Source organism: Mirounga angustirostris, unplaced genomic scaffold (genome assembly GCF_029215605.1).
Source record: "Mirounga angustirostris isolate CCGP_5_RB_7025 unplaced genomic scaffold, mMirAng1.0.hap1 SCAF_10, whole genome shotgun sequence".
Taxonomy (NCBI): Eukaryota; Metazoa; Chordata; class Mammalia; order Carnivora; family Phocidae; genus Mirounga; species Mirounga angustirostris.
Genome location: NW_026991718.1, coordinates 90011857 through 90039437, shown reverse-complemented (window position 1 = coordinate 90039437; position 27581 = coordinate 90011857). Strand labels below are relative to the sequence as shown.

The 27581-nt window shown below is 47.0% G+C and overlaps 1 protein-coding gene and 1 long non-coding RNA gene across 2 annotated transcripts; both read right to left on the bottom strand.

Moving 5' to 3' along the window:
* Positions 1-7402: 7402 nt before the first annotated feature.
* Positions 7403-11724, bottom strand: CST3 (cystatin C). Its single transcript, XM_045885343.1, has 3 exons — positions 11365-11724; positions 8473-8586; positions 7403-7752 (listed from the first exon to the last, which is right to left on the bottom strand). The coding sequence occupies exons 1-3, from the start codon at positions 11614-11616 to the stop codon at positions 7669-7671; spliced, it is 450 nt and encodes a 149-aa protein (XP_045741299.1). The 5' UTR covers positions 11617-11724; the 3' UTR covers positions 7403-7668.
* An 849-nt stretch (positions 11725-12573) lies between these two features.
* LOC123850537 (uncharacterized) lies at positions 12574-23583 on the bottom strand. The gene is made up of 5 exons (XR_006792370.3): positions 23432-23583; positions 22959-23091; positions 17755-17846; positions 14775-14923; positions 12574-14364 (listed from the first exon to the last, which is right to left on the bottom strand). It is a non-coding gene; the product is annotated as an uncharacterized LOC123850537 (long non-coding RNA).
* Between the last annotated feature and the right edge of the window lie 3998 nt (positions 23584-27581).

The following is a 27581-nucleotide window of genomic DNA, read 5'->3' as shown; positions in this document are numbered from 1 at the left end:
AAGTTAGCATTTTAAAAATGTAGAACATTCCTAGAGAAGACTGGGTAGAAAATTTACATCTCAAAGGCACAGGAAAATAATGCAAGTTCCTACAGGAGGATTTTTGTTTCCTAAGTCCAGATATTTTACAATGCCTACAAGCCTTTTGAGATGAATAGGGAGCTTTGTGATTCTTAAAAAGGATGGGTGGACTTTGAATTGCTTAGGTGAATGGGCCCTTTCCGCATTTCTGCTCTTGTAAAAACTCAATTTGTAATATAGGATAATTGTTTTAATTCCTCAAACACTTGGTTTGCAACCTGAATGCTATCAGGGGCTGAGCCAGTCATCCACTGGCTTTTTTATATCAATTTGCTTTTTTATATCAGGGAGACAATCTTCCACAAAAATGAGGATCAAAAAATTCCTGTGTTCTATATTTAGAGCCATTTGTCTTTGGAATGCTTGTCTTTCCCTCTGGGTACCTAGTTTCATTTAGCCTAGGGAAGAGGGCTGAAAAGAAATTTTCTATCTTAGCTTCCAATCTGGCCAACTTCTGACCACAGAACTACTTCAAAAAAATCCTTTCAAATATCTTGCCAGGTTTCATCTGGGACAAACAGTAAATATTCCTGGCAGTATTGAACAACCCCATGGTTATAAGAGATGTCCCCCAACAGGGTGCAAAAGATACCACCTTCCCAAGATTTAGAGCCCAAGTATAGCCAAAAGGAAGAAAGACTTACGTAATTTCCCTGAGAGTTGGCAACAGTTGGCAGGACCCTAGCTGCAAATAGAGTGCAGCTCACATTTCTGTCTGGCCATATTTGGGGGGCCTCCAACCTGATGGTGGACAAGCCAAATTCTCAGGACACAAAACAAAACAAACAGGAAGGTAATAGCTGTCCCTGAGAAAGAAAACAATTAATAACCAATGGACACATACAAACCATAATCACAAGAGTCTGAACTTGGAAATAAAAGGACAACATGAAATTTTGCCTTCCTCTCTGGACTAGATACTCGAGGCAGACATCCAGGAGAGTTGACTCTGGTAGGAATTCTTACCCTTGGCTGGCTTCTGCCAGTTTTCCCAGAAGGCCATCTGTAGGCTCTGGAGCAAGTGGGTTTAAAGTAAGGAGTGTAGCCCTGCTATCTACCAGAATTTGGCAAGGTTTTCGCTTAATTTTAACATTAGTTCCCCTTTGGCCATTTAAAGAAATAACTTGTAAGGCTTCACTGGAGAATCTCTTTAACTAGAGTCCCATCAACCCTGGGAGTGGTCCATTTGGAGGGCCCACCTTTGAGGATAGTTTTTCAGTTAATTGCAAATGAGACACTGATTTCTTGGCCAAAGTTTTGATGATGGACACCTAGGAGGGTGTCACGGGGGAGGCTCAGGTATTTTTTTTTTTTTTTTTTTTTTGGTTTCTGGCCTTTGAGCAGCTGCAGCTGGAAAACCCAACCTGACAGGCCCAAAGAAGGGGGACGACTGTTTCACATAACTAAGATGTCTAGAGGAAGGGCTGACATCGGCACTGCTAGAGGCAGGGACTCATGTTTTCTGTCTCTCGACTCAGTTCTGATGCCCCCTGTAATTTGACTTTATTTTCAAACAGCTGCTCTGGACCTCCTGTCTTCTCCTCTTCATGCCCAGCAAAAAGAGAGAGTCTGCTATTCAAATAGTTGAAAGAAAATTCCACCATGAAGTCTCATGATCCACAGGTGGCCAGACTTGGGTCCATGCCATCTTTAAGCCAGTCACTAAGGCTGCTCTGACTGCTTTAGCCAAGATCACATTCTTCAAGTCATGGCCCAAAGGGTAGTGTCAACTTCCCTGGAAACTGATGGAGGGAGAGGGAAGGAGGATGCATCACCACCTGGATGGACTTCTCTTTATTATCATAAGAAGGCCAGGCCGCCATTGGTTTGTGAGTCAGCACCAACCTCAGGGACTATTTGATGATGTTGCCTTCACGTGGACAGTGTGACCAGTGAGGAATGTACACAGCCTGTGGGGTAACAGTCCTCAGCACCATGTATCAGCTAATAGTCATTCAGGAAGGGTGGACATTTTTCTTAGTTTATTCCTCAGGGGCCTGGATTTGGGTAAAAGAAAAATAAATATTGCTCTTCATGATTAAAAGTACCTCACCAAAATATTGGATCCTGTTCACCAGGAAGCCCTATATTTTCTGAATACCTTCATGGCTGTGAGAAAATCTAGAAAGAGCTGAACTGTTCTACCCTACAGAGGGAGGGCTTGAACATGCTGAGAGATCTGGAGGCAAGGGATGGGTGGACAAATAGAAAATGCTAAGGGAAAGAGGAACCAGTGAGACAAATAAGGTCAGTGACTCAGTGGGGTGAAGGGCAAATGACAACCACCTCTGGAAGTGAGGCCAAGGGCATTGCCAAATCAGGGATGCCAGTGCTGGGGTAGAGGAAACCTGCTGAGCTGCTTGAAATCTGCACAAAAGTTCACTGACCTAACATATGCTTTGGGTGAAGGGCATTTTCATTTAGTTTTGTTTGGTTGTGTTTTATTTACTGGGAATCAAGGAGGGGGCTGGGCTGTACATCTGGGGAGATACTTGGCATCAAAAGCATGTTTAGATGCAGGTGTGACTCAGAGAACCCTCTACCTGCTGCCATTTGCAGGTGTTTTAGAAGCAACTGTACTTTGTCAGGCAATCAAATTGGGTTATATAGTTCAGTGATTCCTTGGGTAATATTACAAAATCCCAGTGCCCAGGCCATATGCCTGGATCAATTAAGTCAGAATTTCTCTGAGTGGTACCAGGCATCAGTATTTTTTAAAGCTCCCCAGGTGATTGCATGTGCAGTCACACCTGAGATTATGTATGCCCCTTATCTGGTCTCGAGGTGCTGGACACCCGGGCTGACATCCAAATGACCCCTGAGTGTATCTGACCCTGGGCTAAATAAACTTCAGGTACTGTGATCCTGAGGGGACCCACTGGGAGCCCCAGTGCCAAGGGTGAGGGAGCAGATGTAAGGTGGTCTGAAAAATCTCCTTATTTTGGCTCTCAGGTGAGGCACTGCTGCTCAATTTTATGTGTATTTGTTAGCACAATAGAGCATAATGAAAAGGAATGGGTAATTTTACTATTGTCTCCCAGTGCCTGTCTCTCTGGCTTGGGCCTGTAGGCTTGGGACAGGGTTGGCCTTCTCTGACTGCATCTTCTAAAGGGTCTTGTCACCTTGTCCAAGTTCACTCCTGTCCTTCTGCATCTGGTAGCAGTGATGGACCATAAAAACCCAGACCTCTAAGGATCTATAAATTATGAGCCACCAAGATACAATTACTTTATACTACTGGAGGACATAATAAAAGCATAAATACATTGCAAAATATATGACATACTAAAATGAAAAGCTCAAATATTAAATGTTGTCTTTTTTCCCCCCTAACCAGAATATACATTCAATATAGTTCTAGTTCAAAACACAGTAGTTCTACTTTTTGAGCTGGAAAAAAAATAATTTCATCAAGGAGAATAAATACAACATTCAGAAATGAAATTTAGAAAAGAATAACGGGAGTGGTTCTTACCTAAGTGATATTAAAACATTATATTTTAAAGGGAGTAGTTGGCACAGAAAAATAAACCCAGCTGGTTTTAAGACAGAAATATAGACACTGACAGGATGTTATAGGAATTCACTATACAGAAGGTGGCCTTTTGAAGTTCTTGGAAACCTCACAGAAAAAAATAAATAAATAAATAAAGCTAATAATATCATTTGAAAAATGAAATTGAACTCTTATACCAAATAAAATTAAAAGCTATCAATATTCTGACTGGAATAAAAATATGTTTTTATGTGACAAACTGAACTGTTCAAAGGCTTTACAGATACGAACACATTAATTTCCATAACCCCATGAGGAGGGGACTCCTACCGTCCCCTTGCTGCTAACAAGTGAGGCGCAGAGAGAAGAAGGAGCTCATGCAGGTCACACAGCAAGTGGCATTCTTCTCACCCAGGGCATCTGGCTCCAGGTGCCTGGGTTTCACCCCATTCAACATGCGTGTGTACACACACACACACACACACACATGCACGCACGAGCGCACGCACACATACGCATTGGTATTTCCCAGACACTACTGCTGTGTGATAAATCACCTGAACAGTGGGAGGTGTGGTACAACAACCATTTTCTCTGCTCACGGCTTTGTGGACCCGGGATTTGGGAAGCAAACAGGTGAGCAGTTCTTGCTCGAGGGCTCTCCTGTGATTGCAGTCAGATGACAGGCAGGGTTGCAGTCACCTGAGAGCTCAGTCGGGCTGGATGTCCCTGGCGACCCATTCACTTGGCCAGCAGCTCAGCTGGGGCGTGCAAGCAGGTAGCTGCAGGGGGCATCTCCAGCACGAAGGTATTGGGGAGTCAGGCTCCTTACAGGGATGCTGGCGTCCCACAGGGCAAGTGTCCAGGAATGCTGGCAGAAGCCCTGGGATCTTCTGTGACCCTGCCTTGGAGGTACAAATTCACTTCCTCTGTCCTCCTCACTTGAAGCCTGCACAAACACACCTAGAGTGGTGGTTCACAACCCTCTTGGGAGCTTCCCTGGTGTAATCCGAGACAGCCCCTGCACTCAGAGGGCAGGGAGAAGCTGAGAAAGAACAGGTCCCTCCAGGTGGAGAGATGGCAGTTTTCATAAGCAAAGGGAACTCACATATGAGGCTTCTCTTAGGTGGCAGCAAGTTGAATGGACCCCTCACCCATCTGCCAAATCTTAAAAGTTTATAGAAGAGGCCCTAACTGAGGTCAGGCACATACACCATCCAGACGGTCTCCGCACCACATCACTATCTCCAGGCTATGTCCTTGGAGCAGTCTCAGGGAGCAGAAAAGGCCAGCGGAACCCACATTCCCAGGGCAGGGGAGGGGGTGAGGAGCCTCCAAGTGCCCAGGTCCAGCACACAGGTTAATCCTGGCACACCTTTTCGATGATGTTCCCCAACACAGAGTCAAGATGCAGCTCACAGACCCTACCTCTAAATGCAAGGAGTGCCAAAGATTACGGGGGCCATGTTTAAAGCACCACAATATGGAATCAAATGAAAAAATATCAAAGCCTAGTGAGTGTTTACTCAGAGTCAAGCACAATACTAAAGCTATTTATGTAATTTTACATAAATGATACTTACATTTAAAATAAATAAACCTAAAAATAAAATCATGCAGATAAAAGTTGTAGGAGCTGTGATTCCACCCCTGCACACACTGGTCTACATGACTTCAGGTCACAGGGCCTTCTTCGTCCCACCACTTCACGCAGAGCCTCAGGCCCATAGCATCCGCAGGCCCACCATTGCCTTGGAGTACCCAGGGTGGCACCAACCTGAACGCCTGTGGTGTGGGCTGTGGGACACAAGGCTAGAGGTGGGAGGTGTGGAGAGCCTCAGATGAGCCAAGCTGTGTGTACAGCTCTCCCCCCCGCCCCCCACTTCCACAAGGAAAAGAGAATTGGAAGTGTGTCCACAAAGGGATGGCTTTACAGGAAATCAGCATTTCGTGGTGGTGCCTGCATGCGGGTTGTTTGTGTAAACCCAAGATTTTTCACTGCGGTAGGAAAGACCCTGCAGGGAGGCCTCAGCCCCAGGATACCACTTCTGTGCACTGTCTGCTCTGCCAGGGACCCCCTGCCCCCCACCAACACATCCCCAAGCCTGTGCACCCTCGCAGGGATGAGCCCCAGGCTCATACCGCGCCTCTCAAGGCCTGGAGGCCGTGCTTTGCCTCTCTGACCCCAACCCGTTCCGCTAAGTGTGGTGTCCATCAGGAAGAGACTGTCTAGCAACCACAGTGTTTATCTGGGGTCTTAACGATTGTAATCGAGGAGACACGGAGGCCACTAAAATCCACAGTGTGCTCCACACGTGGAGCTGCGAGTAAGGGTTTTGGAGGCAAACCCCACAAGGCTTCATAACTTGTTTTGAAAGAATGATTGGTGCTGGCAGAGTTCACACTTACTGTCTCATACATGATTGGCTATTTGGCAAACAGGTGTTACAGTATCTCTTCTTAGGTCCGAAGTGGAAGGCTGTGTTCCAGGTGGTCCAGCTGCATGCAATTGACAAATGTTCAGAGAATTGAAATAGAAGACAGTGGTGAAGAGGCCCTACTTCCTCCATGTCCCGTGGACTATTTTGAATGACTTTCTTAGCAATTGTGCATCTTCTTTCATAATGGTGAACACGAGATGAGACAAGGCACACAATCTTGTTGGGGCCCAGCTAGTCATCTGGAGGAGGCACGCAGGATGGGCCCCCATCCCACCCCTTCCCAGCATTGTGCTGGGCTCCACCTTTGCTGGGCGCAGCAGCGGTTCCTGGAGTGCCGGGACTCGGGGCCATCTGGAGGTGTTCCCTTTGTCATTTCACCTTCTGCGTTCAGGGCAGCAGGTCACAGGACTTCATCCATGCTGCTCTGCATGTGGCAGGGGGGTACATGGCCCCAGCACTACCAGCGCCGTGAGAGGGCTTCACCCCCCCTGCAGTGAATGGCTAATATAAGGGCAGCACAGGGGGCAGGGTGTGTGTTCAGTTCTCTTTTGTTTAGGACTCGATCTTTCCTATTGGGGTTCTGAGGTATCCACTCGTCTACAGAATGATGGTGAACGAAGGGGAACATTCCTTATTAATTCCAAAGTCTTCAGAATAAGAAGCAAGCCCACTGTTTATGGTTTCAATTCTACATCCCTTACAGGAAGCTCTACACAAGGACTGATTTTAAAATGGGACCCTGGAAAATAAGCAGAGTGCAAACCCGTAAAACCCTTTAGAAACCACCAATCTGAAGGTGTTGTTTTCAGTCTTATTTCACTTCTGATTCTGACTGGCTTGACCTTCTGATGGGTATTTCTCCAATAGTTACATATACACCCATACACTTTGTCTTTGTCACCTGCAGGCACCTGCAGTCTCTTGTGGAAAGAAATAGACATAAATCATTATTTATTTAGTCTCTGAAGAACTTGAGCAGTGAAAATCAGCCCAGGAGTGTGATCTCAGCACACATGGCTGAAATCTGACCTGGCAGAGCCCTGCTTAGGGTGGCCCTGGGCTATGGGTTCCATCTGACCCCTCCCTCCCGTCCAGCCTGCTCACCATCTGACTTCTTTTCAAACACAGCAGTCAAGTCTTTAGGATCAGCAGCCTAGGTCCCCTCCTCTCCCCTGTGTGACCACCAGGAGCCACCAAGGCTGGAGGCCTCGGTTCCCAGCCTGCTCCTAACTCAATCATCCCAAAAGTGGCAGCATGCACCCCTGACTTCCCCACGAGGAACCTGTCAGCTTTCTGCTCCTTGTCTGCCCTCTAAAGCCAGTGGGACCAGGAGGTGCCCAAACCTTTCTGTATATATTCCCAAGACAGTAAATAACTCAAGAGGTAGCTGAGGTTACTTTTTATTGATTAAGATAGAGCAGAACACATGTACTACATACTGGTGCATTTGGAAAGCAATTAAAAGAAACGAGTTCCAGTTACTTAGCTGTTCAAAAAAAGTCCCAGAACCCTTCTCTATTTGTCTCTTGGGACTACCATACTGAGGGGGCATCACTTGGGCAAACCCAACCTTCTAAAGCTTAGGGGCTCTACAAGGGGGTGTGGGGGTAGGAGAAAGGGGTAGAGTGGCCCAGCCTGTCACAGCATCCTCTATGCATCCTGGCAGCTGGACTTCACCAAGGAGGTCTTGCCCAGCCAGGGGACAGTGTATATCCGGAAAGAGCAGAGCGTTTTCTGTGAAAGGGAAGGGAGAGGGAGAGTTAGGGTTCCAGTGAAAAAGGAACATGCCCAGCCTCAAGATGTCAGAAGTGTGGGTGAGGAAGGGTGGTGATGGGATTCTCAACCCCCATCCTGCTGAAGCCTAGAACACTAAGCAGGGGTTGGCAGTGACCTCTCAGTCACCCCACCCACCCCTTAAGTCCAAGACATGATTCCACAAGCTCATGCCCCCTGCACATCCCTGTGCAGCCTGTGCAAGATCACAGAGCCCCTGAGGGACAGGGTGCTGCCCCCAAGTCCCCTGCACCTCCAATGGGCCAGCACTAAGACAGGTGCAGAGCGAAGGATCGAGGGACTAGGATCAGAGTTTAAGAAACACCCAAAGACTCAGGGAATGGGGTAGCTATGGGGGGAGTGTGCCACCCCCCCAGAGGCCTCCCCGATGAGAGAGAGACTAGTATTTGGTGAGGACAGGACCAGAGGATTTGGGCTGCTTACAGGCCTCTAATTCCCTCTAATCTGTTCAGGTGGCTGAGGCTGGGATTAAGGGGTCATCTCTTTCCCCAGCAAACACCTTATTCCACAGGCAACAACCCAACAGCACAAAGTGCCCCAATTCACCAGCTAAAACCCACTTATAAACTCAAACTAGTCATGTGCACACACACACGTCCTCCCCCCACAAACACCCTGACACGTGCACACCCACACACAATGCACCCCACAGGCACATACCCTCATCAGGTGTGGCTGGTCATGAAAGGGACAGCTGTCCAAGTTGGGCTGGGACTTGGTACATCTGGTTCGTCCGATCTCCACCTCCAAGTAGTAGTTCATCCCAGCCACGACCTGCACATGTCAAGAACAGGATTTGTTTACAACACCTGCCAATCTCACACACACAGGTACCTTCCTGCTATTGGGTCCTCACGCCAGCATTCACTGCTGCCAAAGCAGGTACCCCAGAAAACCAAAGCCACCTTCTGAGGGCTGGTCCAGCAGCTGTGCCCAGACCCTCCTTGTAACTTGTTCACTGAGGGGCTCGAAGGTCTCAGGCAGCCTGGGAGGAGGAGAAGCAGGAAGACGGAAGGTGGAAGCCAGGGACCAAAATCCTGTTAACTGGGTTTAGGAGGGAAGCCAGCAGCATGGTTGTAGGCTAATAAACTCCTTCAGTGCCAGGAAGCAGGGCAGGGTCTGAGCACACAGCGGGGGCTCTGTGCTGGAGCAAACAGAGTGGGTCTGGTTCAGGAAGACAGTCATGAGATGGGTACACTTAAGCTAAATTCCAATTAATAGGGTCAACCCTATAGATCGTTATATTTCCGCAGTGTAACAAAGGTTTATTTATTCCCTCATTTCCCAGTAGGAAATGAGAAGCCTCTCTTTCTCATGTGCGCGTGCGTGCGCACACACACACACACACACACATTTTAGGCCAGTAAAACACTGCCCCTGGAATGCCTACCTTTTAAGTGTGATTTTTTTTTTAAAGATTATTTATTTATTTATTTGAAAGAGAGAGAGAGAGAGCGCGCACAAGCTGCAGGCAGAAGCAGAGGGAGAGGGAGAAGCAGGCTCCCCACCAAGCAGGGAGTCTGACGTGGGGCTTGATCCCAGGACCCTGGGATCAGGACCTGAGCTGAAGGCAGATGCTTAACTGACTGATGGGAGTATTTCTGAAGTGTGTCACACACCTGCTTGTCTTTTACATTTGAGATTATAGGATAGGAGCATACCTTGTCCTCACAGAGGGCATCCTTAGAAAGAAACTTGGGATGAGGACCGGGTACCAGGCTCTGCATCTTACCTGGTGGAACCACAAGCAGGTCCCAGGATCCCTCTGCTGTCACTTTCCCCAATGAGTTGTGATGCCAAGCCAGTGTCACAGTGGAGAGTAGCAGGCTGGGGGGAACCAAGTGAGTATACATGTCCCATCCAAAGGACACAGTGCCAGTCACTGCTGTAGGGGGCGGAATGGTCTGTTCTGGGCCACCTTCTGAAGTTTCAAGAGAAGGCGGATGAGCCCTAAATGCTGGCATGCATTACAAGGTTTTTGTTGCTCTGAGGTTGTTCTGCTCTCCACTGGGCTCCAGGTCAGCTGGCCTAAATCCTAGCCACCCTTAGAGGATAATCCCAAAGCCCAGTGGCCTTTCCGGACACTCCCTCCAAGCCCTCTTCTGGACTCTGCTGACTCTGCTCCTTATCTGACCAGAACTCCAGGACAGGGCTGGCAGAAGCAGGGGTCAGGAGCAGTCCACTCAACAGCCCCCTGGGTGGTGGTGATGGTGGGGCCTTATCGGGGTGAACAGTGTGATGGCCCACATGAGAGGCTGTTCCCATGGACATGCCCTGTGGACTGAAGCAACACTCCAGGGGCCTTTCCACCAGCATGTCTGGACAGGTTTGAATTCCTATGCCAGACCCTCTGCTCTGAGGTGCACGGAGTACCACAAGCCAGCTCATCGACCCATCTGTGTTTGCTGACAGCCTCTCGGTGCTCAGGGAGCAGCCAGGGCCCCACCTCAGGGAGGATGTTTGGTGTGGGCCCCAAACTCCATTGCAGGATGAGGACATGGAGGCTGGGTTAGTTTGGCGGCACCTGTTGAGAGGAGGCTTGGAGGAGAACGGGCCTCTTCTGCATGACCCCAGTCATCTCGAGGAAACATGGGGAAACCCCAAACTGTGCCCCAGGGTGCACCAGGAGTGGCTGGATCCTTCAGAAATGTCAAGTTCATCGATGGAGAGGCTGCTCCAGAGTAAAGGAGGCTGCAGGACAGTGGCTGCAGCACATGGCCTGGCAGTCCTGGGCCATAAAGGACATGAGTGGGACAATCAGTGAGTGACATCTGAATAAGGTCTGTGGATTAGATAACTGTGTCAGTGTTGGTTCTGACTGCCAAAGTGTTATTGTGGGTATGTCAGAAAACACCCTTGTTTCTAGGGAATACACACTGAGGTGTTAACTCTCAAAAGACTCAGAAAACAAATGCATATATCCCCGTATACACACGTATGTGCCCAGTGGAAAGCAAAATGGCAAAACTTTAACATATAAGAAACCTAGGTGTAGAATCTACAAGGATTTTATGCACTTTTTGTTACTGCTTTGTAAGTCTGAAATTAAAAAAGTTACAAAAGTGCTTTAAAAAGTCATTTAGTGGCAGGGCCAGGAGGGCAGTCAGGTGTGGGGTCGTTTTTCCCTCGCCCGTGGTCATTTAGTTGACAGTTCACACTGAGCCTCCGTGTCCCATGAGGCTGAGGCACGGAGGTAAGGGAACTGGATGGGGCCCTGACCTCCACACCGCAGCCTCTGGCCAGGCTGGCGTTTGAAAACACAAATGAAGGCCATGGGGGTGACCCAGTGTGCCGGCTGGGTCCCGGGCACTCCCGGTGACAGGCATGCATAGGGCAGGCCGAGGGCGACCAGAGAGACCAGGGACACCGCCCGCTGAGAAGCAGGGAAGCGCGTCGGCAGGCCCCACCCAACCTCTAGGGGCTCGGAGACTGATCCCTCCAAGATGCTGGGCTGACCGGTAGGGGCCGGGCTAGAGACGTCAGGCGGCTACGCCCCGAGCTCAGGGCCGCCCCGCACCCACAGCCCGGCTCGCGGCCCCCGGGGGGACGCACCTGCTTGCGGGCGCGCACCACTCGCATTGCGCGGCTATGGTACGCGTCGTTGCTCGCCTTGTTGTACTCGCTGAGGGCGAAGTTCAGCGCCTGCTGCACGCCCTCCTCGTTGACGTCGGCGTCCAACACACCGCCCACCAATGTAGACTTGGGGGTTCTCCTGTTTGTCTCGGGACTCACGGCCAGGGCCAGGGCCAGGGTCAGGGCCAGGGCGGCCAGCAGGAGCAGCGGGGTGCGTCGGCGCCCGGCCATTGTACAGCTCAGAAAAGAGTGATCCAGCCGCGGCGAACAGCCCCGAGCGCCGCAGTCGTGCTTTTATTCCCCCAGCCCCGCCCTCGGGCCGCCCAGCCCACCCCGGCTCCGCCTCTTCGGCCCCCGCCTGCCCTTCCCCGGGCCCGGTGTCCGTCCCCCGCGGGAATCCTGCCCCTCCTCCCGGGTCCTGCCTCCGCTCTTTGTACTCCCCAGCCGAGCTCCTCCCTCCCGGTCCCAGCCCTCTATCATGAGTTGGGGCCCCAGCCCCCCTCTCCTGGCCTTATTTCCCCAGGTCAGGCTCTTTTCCCCTCCCCTAAGCTCCTCCCCTCTTCTCGGCGTCTCTCCTCCATCTAAGTCCCGCCCCTCCGCTGGATGCTATCCAGTCCACCGCTCCAAATCCCCTGGCCTTTCCCCGAGTCTGGCTCCTCCTCTCTAGTCCTGCTCAGGCGCTGGGTGGAGGGTTCCCAAGTTTAGCTCCCTGTGGTCTTGCAGAAGGTGTCACTCCTCCCAGGGCCTGCAGTGCCTGTAACCCCCAACCCTGCCTCCTGTGAAAGGGGAAATAGCGCTCTGGACTTCCTGGGGGTTGAGCATTGATTGGGTCTAAGTCTAGGAATCCCCAGAGGTCGATTTCAGAGGCTAAGGAAGACTCTGCGCTTTGTTTTAGAGAGCTCTTTCGCAAAACATAAATGATTTAACGTTTATTTGGGAAAAGGTCATCGGGTTCTCTTTTTCACAACTCATTTATTTATTCAACCAACAAACCTTTCTGGGACTTCTACCTGGCCACGAGGTCTCCAGCCTGTACATGAAGCATGGGTTAGTGAGCCTTGGACTTGTCACAGGGCAACTGCCCAATAGAGATGCAATGTGAACCATCTGTGACTTTGCATTTTCTAGTACATTAAAGTAAAAAGACATGGGTGAGAGTAAGTTTAACATTTTTTATTTAACCCGGTATATCCAAAATATTATTTCAACATACACAAGCAATTGTTTAATGAGATATTTTTACATCTTTCCTATGTGTGCTAAGTACTTGGAATCCTGTGTGTATGTTTTACACACAGAGCAGATGTCAATTCAGACCGGTCCCATTTCAAGCACCCCATGGCCGAGTGTAGCTGGTGGCTGTGATGTTGCACAGCCCAGGTTTAGGGTGTGTGTGGGGGGGTGGGAATCAGTGATAAGTACCATCAGGGAGTGCTCTGTTGGAAGTGAAATAGAGGGGGTTGATAGAGAAAGGTGCTACGGAACATGCTCAGGGAGACCTCCTGGAGAAGAGAGGCATTTCAGCTGAAACCTACAGGACAAGAGAGGTCTGCTGAGACCAGGGAGAGACACTGAGAAGCCATGGTAGCTGGGTACAGGATGGGCTAACAGAGCCCCCAGCTCAGGACTGTGTAGGTCTGTGCTCCAATATGGCCACAGAGGGAGTGGGCAAAGACTTTCTTAGTAATACAGAAAGAAGGAGATACACAGAGCAGGGCAAGAGAGGACTGCCCCTGGCCAGGTACTCCTACTCCTACTTCTACTACTACTACTTCTCCTTTCTTCTTCGCCTCTTCCTCCTTCTTCTCCTTCTTCTTCTTCTCCTTCTTCTTCCTTTCTTAAAAGATTTTATTTATTTATTTGAGAGAGAGAGCACAGAGGGAAAGTGAGAGGGAGAAGCAGACTCCCTGCCAAGCAGAGAGCCCAACACGGGGCTGGATCCCAGGACCCTGAGATCGTGACCAGAGCCGAAGGCAGATGCTTAACCAACTGAGCCACCCAGGCACCCCCTGGCCAGGTACTTCTGAGCAGGAGTGGCTATCTCTGGAGGGTGGGGATTGGTTCTCACTGTGGTTTCCCCACCCATTCGAGACAGCTGGAGCTCAGTCTTAGAAGGGTATGTCACACAGAGGGTAGGCTGAAATGTAAGGGATCCTCTTATCTTTAGTCATGGGGAAGGAAGTGCAGGGCACACAAATAGCCAGAGCATGATGGCAGATGTGAGTGTGGTGGAGGGTTGTGACTTGACACGTGCTGCTGTATGTCTGTTACACTGCCTATTTGTAATTCTCTGTTAGGACTCTGGCATGTACCACATCTCTAATCCTAACAGAGAGTGCTTACAGAAGCTACCAGTGCAACCTGCAGAATATCAGATAAGTGGAAGGCTGCCCTTCTGTCCCAGCTGTTTGAATGACCTTGGGCAAACGTAACAAATTTGGAGAGGTGGGCTTCTTTGTTAACAGTAGTGTCTGGGTGGCGCCTGGGTGGCTCGGTTGTTAAGCGTCTGCCTTCGGCTCAGGTCATGATCTCAGGGTCCTGGGATGGAGCCCCGAGTCGGGCTCCCTGCTCCACAGGAAGCCTGCTTCTCCCTCTCCCACTCCCCCTGCTTGTGTTCCCTCTCTCGCTGTCTCTCTCTCTGTCAAATAAATAAATAAAATCTTAAAAAAAAACAAACAAAAAAACAGTAGTGTCTGGGGCTCAGAACCCACGGAGATGAGCAGGCTGCAGTGGTGATGCTTCAACCTGGTTTTAAATGATGGAGCAGCCCTCATCTGTAGCCTCCAGCTTCAAGGATAAGCAGAGGCCTTGAGAGAAATAATGAACTCAAGACTGAGGCACGGGGCTTCCAGCACCCATGCACCATGGAGGAAAGAGCACATGTGTCCAAGAGGCGAGCATGTTTCCCTTCTGCCAGATGAAGAGAAAAACCCTGCTTCCACAAGGCTGCTCATGTGGCTGTTGATTCCATGATCCAAACTAGTAGAGAAAGAAATTAAGTGAGAGAGTGACAGAGGTTCTCTGTAATAAATAATAAGTGAATATTCAATAATGCTATAATAAATAAGTGACCAAGTGCATAAAACATTGCCTCAAGTAGCAAGTGGTCATATCAAGTTGATCAAGAATGGAGCTTCTGAACATTTGGGCTTCTAAAACTTGCAGTTAAAACTTGGTGTTAAGCATTTAGGGCTCTGATAGGGATTGATGCCCTGTCATTATGAAAATGTGATACTCACAGGTTAGCCTGTTGGCAGCACCTGTAGAAAGAGGCAAGAGAGTGTACAGGGGCCAGTATCTGTCTTGCATTTGCATAAGGGAATCTTTTGGAAGCTTTTGCCCAGGGTCCACCATGTAAACAGTCCCCATTGCCTTACATTACAAGTTACCTTTTAATTTCACAGCAGCACACGGGCCAGATTAGCTTTGGTGTCTGCAGCACCTCAGCCAAGGAGGTGGGGGCTGGGAGACGGCGTCCAGGGGCACAGGCTGGTGGCTTGTGCAGCTGGGTGCTCTCAAGTCTCTCTGGGCTTCAGCCCTGGCGGCAAGGAAATTAAGATGGATCTGAGTCAGATTGAGCAATCCCCTTGGCATTTCTGTGGTGTGGTCAGTTTCCTTTTTTAATCTCTGGTGTGGTTGTTGCTCTGCCTTTCCTCTCAGTGTTTGTGCAAACTTTGTGAGAGTCTTGTTAGGTCAGTGTAGCAAGAATTACATGTCCCCACCCCCCACCTCCCACCTTGGCTGTAAATCCCCATTTGTCCTTGCTGTCTTCAGAGCTCGGTCTTTCTCTCCTGTTTGGATAATCTTGACTCCTATTGCAATAGTATTGAATAAAGTCTCCCTTAACATTTTAACAAGTGTCAGAATAATATATTTTTAACACTGGGAGCCAGCCACGCCAGTTCTCTGTGCTACCACTGGTTTGCCTGGAATGTAGTGAATACTGTTGCCAAGTAGGATTCAGGGGGCCTGGAGGGGAGTAAGAAAAGGAAGGGGAGTTGGGGATGAGCAGATGGGGATGGTAGACGGAGAGGGAGGGGCCCAAGGTGAGGTTGGGATGGGGAGGGGGGATACATTGTATTGTGAACATGTTCAAACGTGCAACAAAGTTGGAAGAATTTCATAACAAACATCGATATTCCCACCACCTGGATTCTAGCATTAATATTGTACTTTACTTATTTATCACATGTCTATCTACCTGTCCATTCTCTATTCATCTATCAACCCATCTTGTTTTCATGCATTTCAAAATAAGTTAAAGACATCAGTATATCTTTTTTTTTCCAATTTATTATTTTTCTTATTGTTATGTTAATCCCCATACATTACATCATTAGTTTTAGATGAAGTGTTCCATGATTCATTGTTTGTGCATAACACCCACTGCTCCATGCAGAATGTGCCCTCCTCAATACCCACCACTAGGCTAACCCATCCTCCCACCCCCCGCCCCTCTAGAACCCTGTTTGTTTTTCAGAGTCCATCGTCTCTCATGGTTCGTCTACCCCTCCGATTTCCCCCGCTTCATTCTTCCCCTCTCGCTACCTTCTTCTTCTTCTTCTTTTTTTTTCTTAACATATATTGCATTATTTGTTTCAGAGGTACAGATCTGAGATTCAACAGTCTTGCACAATTCACAGCGCTTACCAGAGCACATACCCTCCCCAGTGTCTATCACCCAGTCACCCCATCCCTCCCACCCCACCCCCCACTCCAACAACACTCAGTTTGTTTCCTGCGATTAAGAATTCCTCATATCAGTGAGATCATATGATAGAAAGACATCAGTATATCTTACCTCTAAACACTTAAGCATGCATAACATGAACTAGAGGTCAACATTTAATTATAGGTTTTTCATTTGTTATAAAATTTACCTATAGTAAAATGCACAAATCTTAAATGTACATTTACTTAATTTTGATAAATGCGTAGCCCTGTATAACTCATCCCCTATCAGGTACAGAACATGACCATCACCCAGAAATTTCCCTCATTCCCCTTCCCAATTATTTTGGGCCCTTATCCCCAGAGACAATGCCTGCAGTGATTTTATTTTATTTTTTCACTATAGATTAGTTTTGTCTATTTTCAAAGTTCATATAAATGGAATTCTGTGTATTTAGACTTCTCTGGCTTTTTTTTTTTTCCATTCATCTTGATGTTTTTGATAGTCATCTCTGTTGTTTAAGTTGTACACAGGCATACCTCTGAGATACTTCAGGTTTAGTTCCAGACCATCACAATAAAGCAAATACCAAAATAAGGTAAGTCAAATGACTTTTTCTTCTTTTTTTTGGTTTCCCAGTGCATATAAAAGTTATGTTTGCACTATACTGTAGTCTATTAAGTGTGCAACAGGATGATGTCCACTTGTCAATTAAAATAGATATCCTATTCTGTTTAATTTGGGGAAACTTGCCTTTAAAAGTACTTCTTAAATGATCTTATCTAATTGGCACATCCCCCATAATGGCCATTGCATTTCTAGGTGGGAATTCTCCCGAGGGCCGGCAGCAGTTTGGTAGGACCCTGGCCCCAAATGGGATATCACTCACATTTCTGCCTGGCCCTATTTTGGGGCCTTAGCCTGATGGCCACCAAGCCAAGTTCCTCGAGACACAAAACGAGCTTAGTAAGATGTTGCCATTTTGCTAGATGCCTGTAACTTTGGGATTATCCTTCTTAGATAGAAAACAAGCAAGTGTGCTAAAACGTGGCTCATTTGACTCTTCAGAATTTAAGGGTGCCATTAGCTAAGCTTTGGGGTCCCTCGGAGCCAAACTAATACTGAAGTGATGGGCTACAGGGTTGGGATTGTGCATATCTTCCCGTTCCCTCACTGCACAGAAGTTTTCTTGAACAGGGTGACCTGGTGTCAATCTAAGCCGTTCTGAGAATCAGCTTATTCTATCCTGGGAGTCCTCCTGAGGGGGTGAGTGCTCTAGCAGCCTTTAAATGCTTCACGCATGCCCACCAATTTGATGGCATTTGGCTACTGAAACCCTCATTAGCAGTAGTCTCTATTTACACAAAACAAAAAACACATGCATTTTATTGTATCCGTGATAATCAACATATGTTACTGTATCATGGTCACAAGAAGGCCCTGTGTGCACCACCACCAAATCCCATGGAAATGTGCTGAAATTTTCGACCCAGGGAATTGTGGTCTGTAAACCTAAGGCCTGGGCTCTGGGCCAACCCTTCTGCCAGCCCAACTGGGCTGGAGGCAAACATGCCAGTTCAATAGTCTCCGATCATAACCTTTGGCTGGTGCACGCTGACCCAACCTGTGAAGGAAAGCCAATTAGATCAGGAGCTCTAAGGCAAAACATGCAGAGCTCAGAACCAAGGGAAACTTACCTACTCCAAAGGTTTGTGGTACCAGGCCTGTGTTTCTCATTGTCCCCAAATGCCACCAGAAGTTCACTTCCATCCTGTCACCGTCACCAAATCTGTTATATAACAAAAATTCATCCTAATAAATTTTAAAGATCTAATTGGCTCTATTAATCAGCTCATGAATCAGGCAGCATCCCATCTGGCAAGTAGAGGGGAACTCCAAAGGGCTATAGATGAGGAAAGGTTTTTAAAGGTAGAGAGGGAGAGGAAAAATGGGAATTATTAACAAAGAATCGGTTATTTTAGGCAAGGTCACCATCCTAAGGGGGGCCCAGGGGTCTATCAGTACATTTCCTCACGCTGACCAGGAAATTCCCCTGTGGACTGGTGAAAGGCTACATTTCTGGGGGGCTGAAACTGCAGGTTTAGGTTAGGTATTAAGCCACAGTTTGTTGATATGGGGCCTTGAGTCACACCCTTGTAGGCCTGTGTTTTTGTTTTTTTAACACAGGGAATTAAATCTCCTAAGCACCATGGTACTAATTTTAGGAAGAAACCCACATATTCACAGGATGGCCCTTCCTGCCAAAGATCCCTTGAACTCACTTCCCTATACAGCCCTCGGACACTCACCTGCCAAGGGGATTTGGGTCAGCACAGCCATGGGGCCAGAGTGAGCACTTCTGACTGATAAATTGTGGGTAATATTTGCCGAGCATTCAGCTTGTCAACAGAGAGGAGCAACACTCTGAGACAACGTTTGCCTCATGGCTGAAATTTCAGACTCTGCTCCCCACTCCCCCCTCCATCCACCGCGTGCCCCGAGAAGCTTGCACTTGGAGCCAAACCGTGATTTTCATAAGACCTGCAGCCAAGACTCAGTGAATGGTGCTTTTTGTACAAATAAAAATGTGTGGTAGCATGTGGGTGTGCATTGTTCTATCAGCAAGAATTATCTTGTTCGGGAACTTTAGCCAAGCTCTATGTGGCATTTGGGTCCAAGCAGTGACCTGCAGCCACCACTTCATCCCTGCTCCATGGACCCTGAGTTCACCTGCCTCTGCCACTCTCTTCCCACCACAACTCACGGGCTTGGTGGCATCCCAGACAGAACCTCTGAGTCCTCCAGGCATGAGCTTAAAAGAAACTTTGCAGCCAAAGTCCCTGGCATCCTCCACTGCAGACACCTTGTGTAATTTTCACACCCAGGCAGGATTAACTCCCTGACTCATGTGCTTTAAACTTTAGCCCATGGCCCTAGATGCTCATTGCCATGTTCTAGAATCACCTGTGAGCAGTGAAAACCATGGACGCCTGACCCCCACCTCCGAGCAGTGACCAGAAACTCTTGGGTGGTGTCTCGCCTTGAATGGCAGCCAGAGGATCCTGCCCGGTGACTAGGGAGAGAGCCACTGGCTGGACCATGAACCTGGCCCTCAGAGACACAGCTCTCAGAGCTGTCAGCCTCAGGCAGGCGTTGTGCCTTGTTTTGCCCCCACAGGGGACAAAGGAGAGAGTCCCTGTGCCACAGAGTGGGATCAAGGGGCAGTTCTGTCCACTTATGCAGGACACAGATCACAGGTGGCAGAGAATGGGGTGGGGTGGGAAGGGGTAAAGTGATGAGGGAAACAAAGGCAAAAGAAATGTAGCTTCAGTTAAAATCCCCCTACAGCTTACAGCCCACTGACAGATACCTGAAACGTGCAGAGTGTGACCTTCCTCAAGGTGCCTTAGTGCCTTCATGTTTAAAAGGAACCTTATCTTGGCAGCAGCTGACCCCTCAAGATCCTGAGAGCCTTGCTTCCAGATTCCTTGGAGATTTGTGCCATCCCTAACCCCACTACTGAAAAAGTACACAGTCAGTCACTCCTCACAGTCCCAGTGCAGCTCTTTCTGCCCGCAGGTCCTGTCCCACGAATAGGGGAGGCGTGAAGGTGTGGGCAGCAGAGACAGGAGGCTCCTGACTCCCCTGACTGGGCTTGGGAACTATTCCTGGCAGGTGGAGACGCTGAGACAGAACGGAACCAGAGATAGGGCAACAAACCAAGACGGCACGAGAACCTCAAGGCCACAAGCATCTCCGTCAATTCTCAATAGAAGACTGCCAGTAAAACCCTCAGTGGCAACCCTCTCAGTCTAGAGGGCTTTTTTCTTTCCTTTCTGTTCTCACCTTCATTCAACAAACTTTCGCTTCACTTCGCCTTTTGGTGTTCAGGTGCATGAGGTAAGAACCCGGTAACCCAGCGACAGAAGGAAGGAGGAACAGCCTGAGATCTCTCCCTAAGACCAGGGCCTCCGTCTCCTGGTGCTGCAGGGGCAGTGACCTTCGGTGTGGCTCAGAAACAGGAGGGAACGGGTGGGACCAGACTGGGCCTGGTTGGTGTGGGGGTGCCTCGGGCTGTCCCAGAGACTCAGTCCTTAGGCCTCCTCCGTTGGAGCCCCCTGAGATTCATCTGGACTCTTCTTCAGGGCCAGTCTGCCCAGGCACAAACAACCAACCACCAGCCCCTCTTAAATACATATTCTCTAATTAATTACTCTGGTGTACTTCAGGCACAACACTGGCTTCTAAATTTAAACTACTGTCTTGACCCACTTCCAGCCACCAGTGGGCATATTTAAGGCCTATATACTTTGATGATTAAAGCAAAAATATGCCTTTATAAGTAACATTTACCAGGGGATCCTAAGTCTTGGAAAGGGGCTTCCTAACAAAACTCACCCAAAGAGCCTCACATACTGCTCAGAGGGAAGGGATATTCTGGCTGACGTGGACACACCGCCAGCCCCCTCGCAGCCCAGTGTTCTGGGCTCTGCACTAACCCCGGAAGGGGAGCCCCACCAGAAAGCCCACTGCAAGCAGGAGCCTAAAGGCAATCACATGCTAATAATACTAGTAGGTTCAGATAAGAATCCCCATAGCTGCTAAAACCACTGGAGAAAGTGACTGGAAAACAAGGTACTTACAGAGTTTTAAAGAATCTCTGTACCGATGACTTACAAATTACAATGGGAGCAAGTATATGGAGAAACCTGTCACCCACTACCTTACACAAATGATCAGAATCAATGCCACTAGGAATGGGACAAACCCACATTGCGATATGATGCCCTGAGAAGCACAAAGCATCGCCCATATGGTGCTTCTGCCAAAAATGTGTACTTGAATCCAATTGTCAAGAAACCAGTGGGCAGACCCAAATTAATAATCCAAATATAGTAACATATATAATCTATTTTTAAAAACTTTATTTATTTATTTTCTAAGTGATCTCTACACCCAACGTGTAGCGCTCACGACCCCAAGATCAAGAGTCATATGCTCCACCAACTGGGCCAGCCAGATGCCCCTATAAACTATTATTATAAACAATAAAAATGTGCTCTGTACTCTTAAAAAATGTGAATGGCATTGAAGACAAAAGCAGAGAGCAGTTGTTCGAGATTAAAGGAGATTAAGGAAACATAATAGCTAAATGCAAATTGTAATCCTGCCCCAGATCCTGGACAAGATGGAAAAAAAATTGCTGTCATGGACATTTTGGGGACAATTGGAATTTTTGAAAAGAACTATTAGATAATAATAGTGGATCAGTGTTAAATTTCCTGAATTTGATCATTATGTTGTGATTATATATTCATAGAAAAAAAGAAAGAAAGAAAATCCTTTTCTTAGGAGTACTTCTTTCTTAGTAGAAGTATTTAGGTGTAAAGGGCCATAAAATCCACATATCTCAAAAGGGTTAGCAAGAAATTACAATTAAAAAATATATATGTGTATATATAATTCTGTATTTCAGATGTCCTTCCTGACTCTTACAATGAGCCCACCTTTCAGAATGTGTGTTTTCTTTCAAATTTTATTGTTTTTAAGGGTTTATGTACTAGAAAGCCAGAGAATAAGATTTCTTTGAATTGTGTACAAAGTAAGAGTCAATCAATTCTGAGTGAAGCCTTGGGAACTTCCTGATGAATAAAGTACATTAAATAAAGCAGTGGACCTTTTGTCATCTACTTGGGCTACACAGGGTCATTTTATACTTGTTTTTGGATTTTTGGTGGGTTGATTTCCTGGAAAAATAATTTTTGGATAAAGTGTAGCAATTTTAAAATAATTTAGTAGTGGTTAGAAAATTAAATTTAAAAAAATTTCTTAGAAAATTTCAGATATGTTCCTGAAAAGTTCTATGCAGCACAATTTTTGTAGTCTATTTAAGGGGACCTTGCAATGGTTCTTTCTCTGAAGTATAAAAGAATTTGAAACTGTATGCTTTTTCTTCCATAAATTAACTTGCTTAGAGCAGGTCATCTTGGGCTTTTAGTTTCTAAGTGTGCACATCAACCAAGCTTAGGAAGATCACAGAAGGACTTGCATTTCCAGGAATAAGGCAGGGGAGGGATCAGACTAACCTCCTACCGGAAACAGTCAAAACTGTTTACTAAAAGAAATGTGGCTTTTTAAAAATTTTGTTTTGTTTTACTTCTAAAAAGCATCAAAGATCTGGCAAGAGAGTAAGGAAATAAAGTCCAGATCAAAGGGAAAACAAGATCTCTGAAAGTTATGTGATGCCCTAATGCTGTTTGGAACTAAGGGCATTTGCGAATGTGGGCAAACTTGAACTTGTAATTGTATGTGTTTTTGCCATATGTATATATGTGTGCATATATGTAGAAGAGAGAAATAAAGCAAAGGTTATGGCTGTCTATCCGTCCAGTTTAAACCAGAGAAACAGAACCAAAAAAAAATTCATATTCAGAGGTTTGCAGCAAGGCACTGGCCTGCAGGATTGATGACCGGGTCGGCAGACAAGAGAAATTGCTCGAGAAAGGCAGGCTGGAACTCGCAGGTACAGGCAGAGTTTCTCCTTTCTCAGGGAAACTCAGTTCTGCTCTGAAGTCCCCTGGACAGATTGGATCAAGCCCACCTGTCACCTAGGATCATCTCCCTTCCTTAAAGCAAACTGGCCATGAACTTTGATCACATCTACAAAATGCCTTCATGACCAAATTAGCATCTGACTGAATAACTGAGGACAAAGGACTGCCCAAGACAAAACTGACCATCTATTTTTGCAATGTGTCTATAATTTTGAAATCTTTCTAAATAGAAGGTGTCAAACACTGTGCTACCCAATTCCTTTCTCAAACCGGGGTGGAGTAGAAGAGTCTGAGGACTCCCAACCCTCCCACCTCACCAACCCACAGCGGTGATTTAAGGACCAGACCTGTTTCTTTAACACCCCGATGAAATGAGTTTGCAGCGTGTGATGGGGTGTTATGCCTCGGTCACATGAGGCAGTCCTTCTCAAACTTCAGTGTGACTCACTTGTTCCTCACAAAGAAGGAAAACAATCACATCTACAGAAAGAAATGGAGAGAATGAATAACTGAAAACAAAATAGGATATATTAATTTTCTTATTTTATTTTTCTCTCAATCCCCACAAGCTAACCTGAACCAGAGGAATGCATTGAATTTACATGTTAGTATGATATAGACTTCTCCCCAAAATCCTCTCTGTGCTTTACTTTTATCCTGGCTTTTTTGGGGGGGTGCATATCCAGCCTTCCCAAATAGCTCACTTCTTTCTTCTCCACCTTGCAGACTGACATGAGTGTTTCATGCACAGGCACATGAACACAGTTGCTGTACTTAAAAGCATTAGTATTCTGATGAGATAAAGGTAACTGTCACTCACTCCATGGTCCGTCTCCACAGGTGCGAGTGGGTGGCTGAGTTCAGACTGACCTGGGTGGTCTGGGCTGGCTGGCCAGTCGTTAGCTCTCGAGAGGTACTTTCAGTTTCTCCACGGGATCAGCTGGAAAGAAGAGCTTAAAGAAAAATGTGGGAGAAAGGTCGGTAAGCACAAGCAGGTGGTGGTAAAGGTCAGGTCTTAGGGTCTAGCCGGTGACATAACTGATGAGGGAAGCAAAGGCAAGAGAATGTAGCTTAAGTTAAATCTCCTTACAGCTTGCAGCCCACTACAAATACCTGAAACATGCAGAGCATGACCTTTCTCAAGGAACTCGTGGCTGCCTCAGTGCCTTCATGCTTATGTTTTATTAAAGACTAGAAGTAACCTTATCTTAATGGCAGCTAGTTCCTCAAGGTCCTGAAGGCCTTGCTTCCAAATTCCTTAGGGACTTACAGGATCCCTAACCCCCACTAATGAAAAAGCATATAACCAGTCACTCCCCACAGTCCTAGTGCAGCCCTTCTGCCTGCGGGTCCTGTCCCATGCTATAATAAAGTCACTCTTTTGCACCAAAAACATTTCAAGAATTATTTCTTAGCCATTTGCTCATGAATCCAAAAACTTCCAAATTTCATCAGTAACCTTCAATTTGGGGTATATCAAGAATAGCTCAACATGAAGCAGTTTTATTGTGGTGACGTCACTCTGGTGCAGAAAACATACTTCCATAGACAAGGGGCGAGAACCAGAGAGGAATGGAATTACCCCTTAACTGTTGGTACCTTAAAAACCAGCTATCGTCAAACAAGTACATTCAGACCTTGACTTCCTTACAGCAGTTGTGTCAGCTCTCTTTTACACTCCATTACTATAAACTTAGTTCTCCATGCAGGTTTCATTTCCTACAATTTCTGAGACATTAAAAACAAGTGGTATAATGACTGTTTTCAATTCTGCTTCTTTTTTTCCATGTCCCTTGGGGATTCACCCTTCCTTGTCTCACTGAAATAATTAACTCTGATTCCATAAGACTAAAGCTATAATGGGAGGAAATGTTGACATCATTTTCTCAAAAACAACAAAAACAAGCTTAAGAGTGTCAGCAAGCCCTCTTGCTCAACTCTAGGCCCTGATAGTTAAAAAACCAGAAATAGTCGACTGCTTAACTCATGCTCTAATTAAAACCCATTGTGCTTCTTTCTTATCGCACTTTCTTGAGGTACTGACAAAGATGTTTTGCAATGACCAGAATGTTCCAACAACCTCCAGACCAGAAAAACCCTGATAGCAAGGAAATGCCTAGAAGACCACACCCCACAGGTCTCCTTCTCTGTCCACGATCTTGGTCTGAGCACTTACCACCCCACGCATGATCACGTGCTTTCTGCCTGCTCTCCTGCAAGTACCTCTCTGAACCTCTCTCTACAAAACTCTAGGTGTCCATCTTGCTGGCGGGGAGATCTGATGTTAAGGCTTGAGCCTGCCACCTCCCCTGGCTGACAACACCCGAAATAAATCTCTCCTTTTCTCTTTCCAAACCCCTGTCTCTTGAGCTAATGGCTTCTCTTGCAATGAGTATATCCGAGTTTATTGCACAACAGTGTTGGCAAACCTAGCCAGGAGATGCACTTTCAATTTGTCCAGCCCCTTCAGGACTCCCCAGGGTGGAACAATGGCCATGGTAGTGCACCAGGGCTCGCCTGTTCATTTCCTGAGTTAGTGGCTATGATAGACCAATCAGTAACAAGAGCACTATTCCAGTTAATTCATTAATTCAGCTAACACTTACTGATCCCTCTTATGTGCCAGGCACTGTGAATCACAGTGAACAAAACAGACAAAATATAAAGTTTACATTCTAGTTGTAGAGACAGAAAAGAAGAAACAGCCAATCAGAAGGTGCAATGGAAGAAAATAAATAAACCAGGAAAGGAGAATGGGAAGGTGGAGAACGGGGGCAGGGGCGGGGGAGGGTTACAATTTTAAAGAGTGAGGTCAGGAAAGGTTTCCCTGATCTTTAAGTAACTGCCCTTACTTGAAGTGGGGAACACCCAAGTGTTGGAGGGAGATACTCAATTCACAGTGTAGTTTGGGGTGTCTTGGGCCACCCAAGTGGAAAGGCCATCAGATAGACTTGGAGGTAGGTTCTGTACCAATTAATAATTCTGGTCACCAATTTAGATGTGTGGGTTTTTTTTCTCTACACCACCAAGCCGAGTTCTGACAGCAGTGTCCTATAATTTAACTCAATTCTGACACTATCTACCTGGTGACTGTTCAGGGCTCAGTCCTACAAAACATCACCCCCCACTTCAGATGCCTGTCACACATCCTGTGCTTCTGACCAACCTGCTAGAAATTCGAGGTTTCAACAACCTCCTCCTTAGATTCTATTAACTTGCTAAAATGGCTCACAAAATTCAGGGAAACATGATCATTCAATGGTTTTTTATAAAAAGACAACTCAGGAACAGCCAGATGGAAAAATGCACAGGGCAAGGAATGGGGAAAGGGTATGGAGCCCTCTGCCCTCTCCACGTGCACCCTCTCCCTGAATCTTTAGGTGTTCACCAATCTGGAAGCTCTCCAAACCCCATCCTTTTGGGTTTTTTGGAGGCTTAACTGCATAGTCATCAATGATTCAAACATTGGCCAGTGGCAACTCATTCATCTCCCAATGTCTTCCCTCCCTGGAATTCAGGGAAGTTGGGACTGAAAATTCCAACCCTCTAATCCCATGGATGGGTCCCCTGGCCTCCTTAGGTGTGTGTGGGGGGGTCCAAAAGCCACCTCATTAACATCACAAGAGACACCTGCATGCTCTCGTCACTTAGGAAATTTTGAAGGTTTTAGGAGCTCTGTGCCAGAATCCAGGACTAAAACCAAGTACACATCTCTTACTATAAATCACACCATCACAGGAGGTGAGGTGGCAGTTTTGAGCTGGAGATACCTGGTGCCACTGTGGGTGCAGAGCTGGTATTAAAGCCATGAGACCTGAACCAGACTCTGAGGGAAAGGGGTACACCTGGAGGTAAAAAGAGGTCCAAGGCCTGAGCCTGGCAAACCCCTTAGGACAGGCCTGGTTGAGGTTCTCAAGGAGGAGTCCAGACCTAAAATTCTTCACATGTAGACCAACAAAGATAAGCAACATTTCTGGTGTCTTGGAATTAAGAAAAGAATCAAGATCATACTGCCATTTCTAATCTACCTGCAAAGAGGCCTGGAGAGACACCCCAGGCAGAATCTGGATCCCTGGTCTCTATCTCCCTGCAATCTGAGACAACGTGTTGTGTTGAAGTACCTGTTTATATGTGTTTCTCCTCATCAGACCCAGGACTTTGCGAGGGCAGGACCTGAGCTTTTATATCTCTAAAGTCAGTACCTGGCATCCTGTGTGCCATGAGTACTTAACTGGATCCCCGTGATTGATAAATCATGTAGTCAGGAAATTGATACCATTTTTCAGGGAGGATAAATGAGTGCACGGTAGATCTGCCATGGACTCAGGTACAAGACTGTAGTAATAGGAGGAAGCGGCCATCAGGGGCACCAGCGGGGGGCTCAGGCCCAGCATCAAACCACTGAAGACAACTGCACTTGTAGATAGTCTCAAGTAAAATAAAGCACAAAATGCCGCTGTTGACCAAGAACTTTCTCTTCAGTACTTGAACCTGCGTAAGTCAGACATAACTTTCTAAGGAACTTTGACAGCCTGTAACCAAAAGTCTTTGTAGCCTTTGTAGGGGCCAAGGGCAGGCCACTGCAAGATGCAGCACTTTGCAATTAAGATTATTTTGAGTTAAAAAGCAATCAAAACCTAGCATATTGAGGAAAGCTCTTCACCTCCCCTACAACTACCTAAAAAGAATTTAGATAGAAGGCCTGCTGCAGGAAGAGAGCTACCACCATAAATAACTAGATTTTGATATAAACTAGGTATGACAGGGAGGTACCTAGCAAGGCCTGTTTGATTTACATATTCTGTGTCCCATTGTTTCTGTGGGCCCAGCTAACATTTGTTACCAAACCTTTGTTCTTTCTCATTCTTTCAGAGGATAATATTCCTTCCCTTTGAAGTCCTAGACCCTAACCATTCTCCTTAGTTCAAGATGACATAGATACCTCAGGATGCCTGTCTGTCTTTGGAATT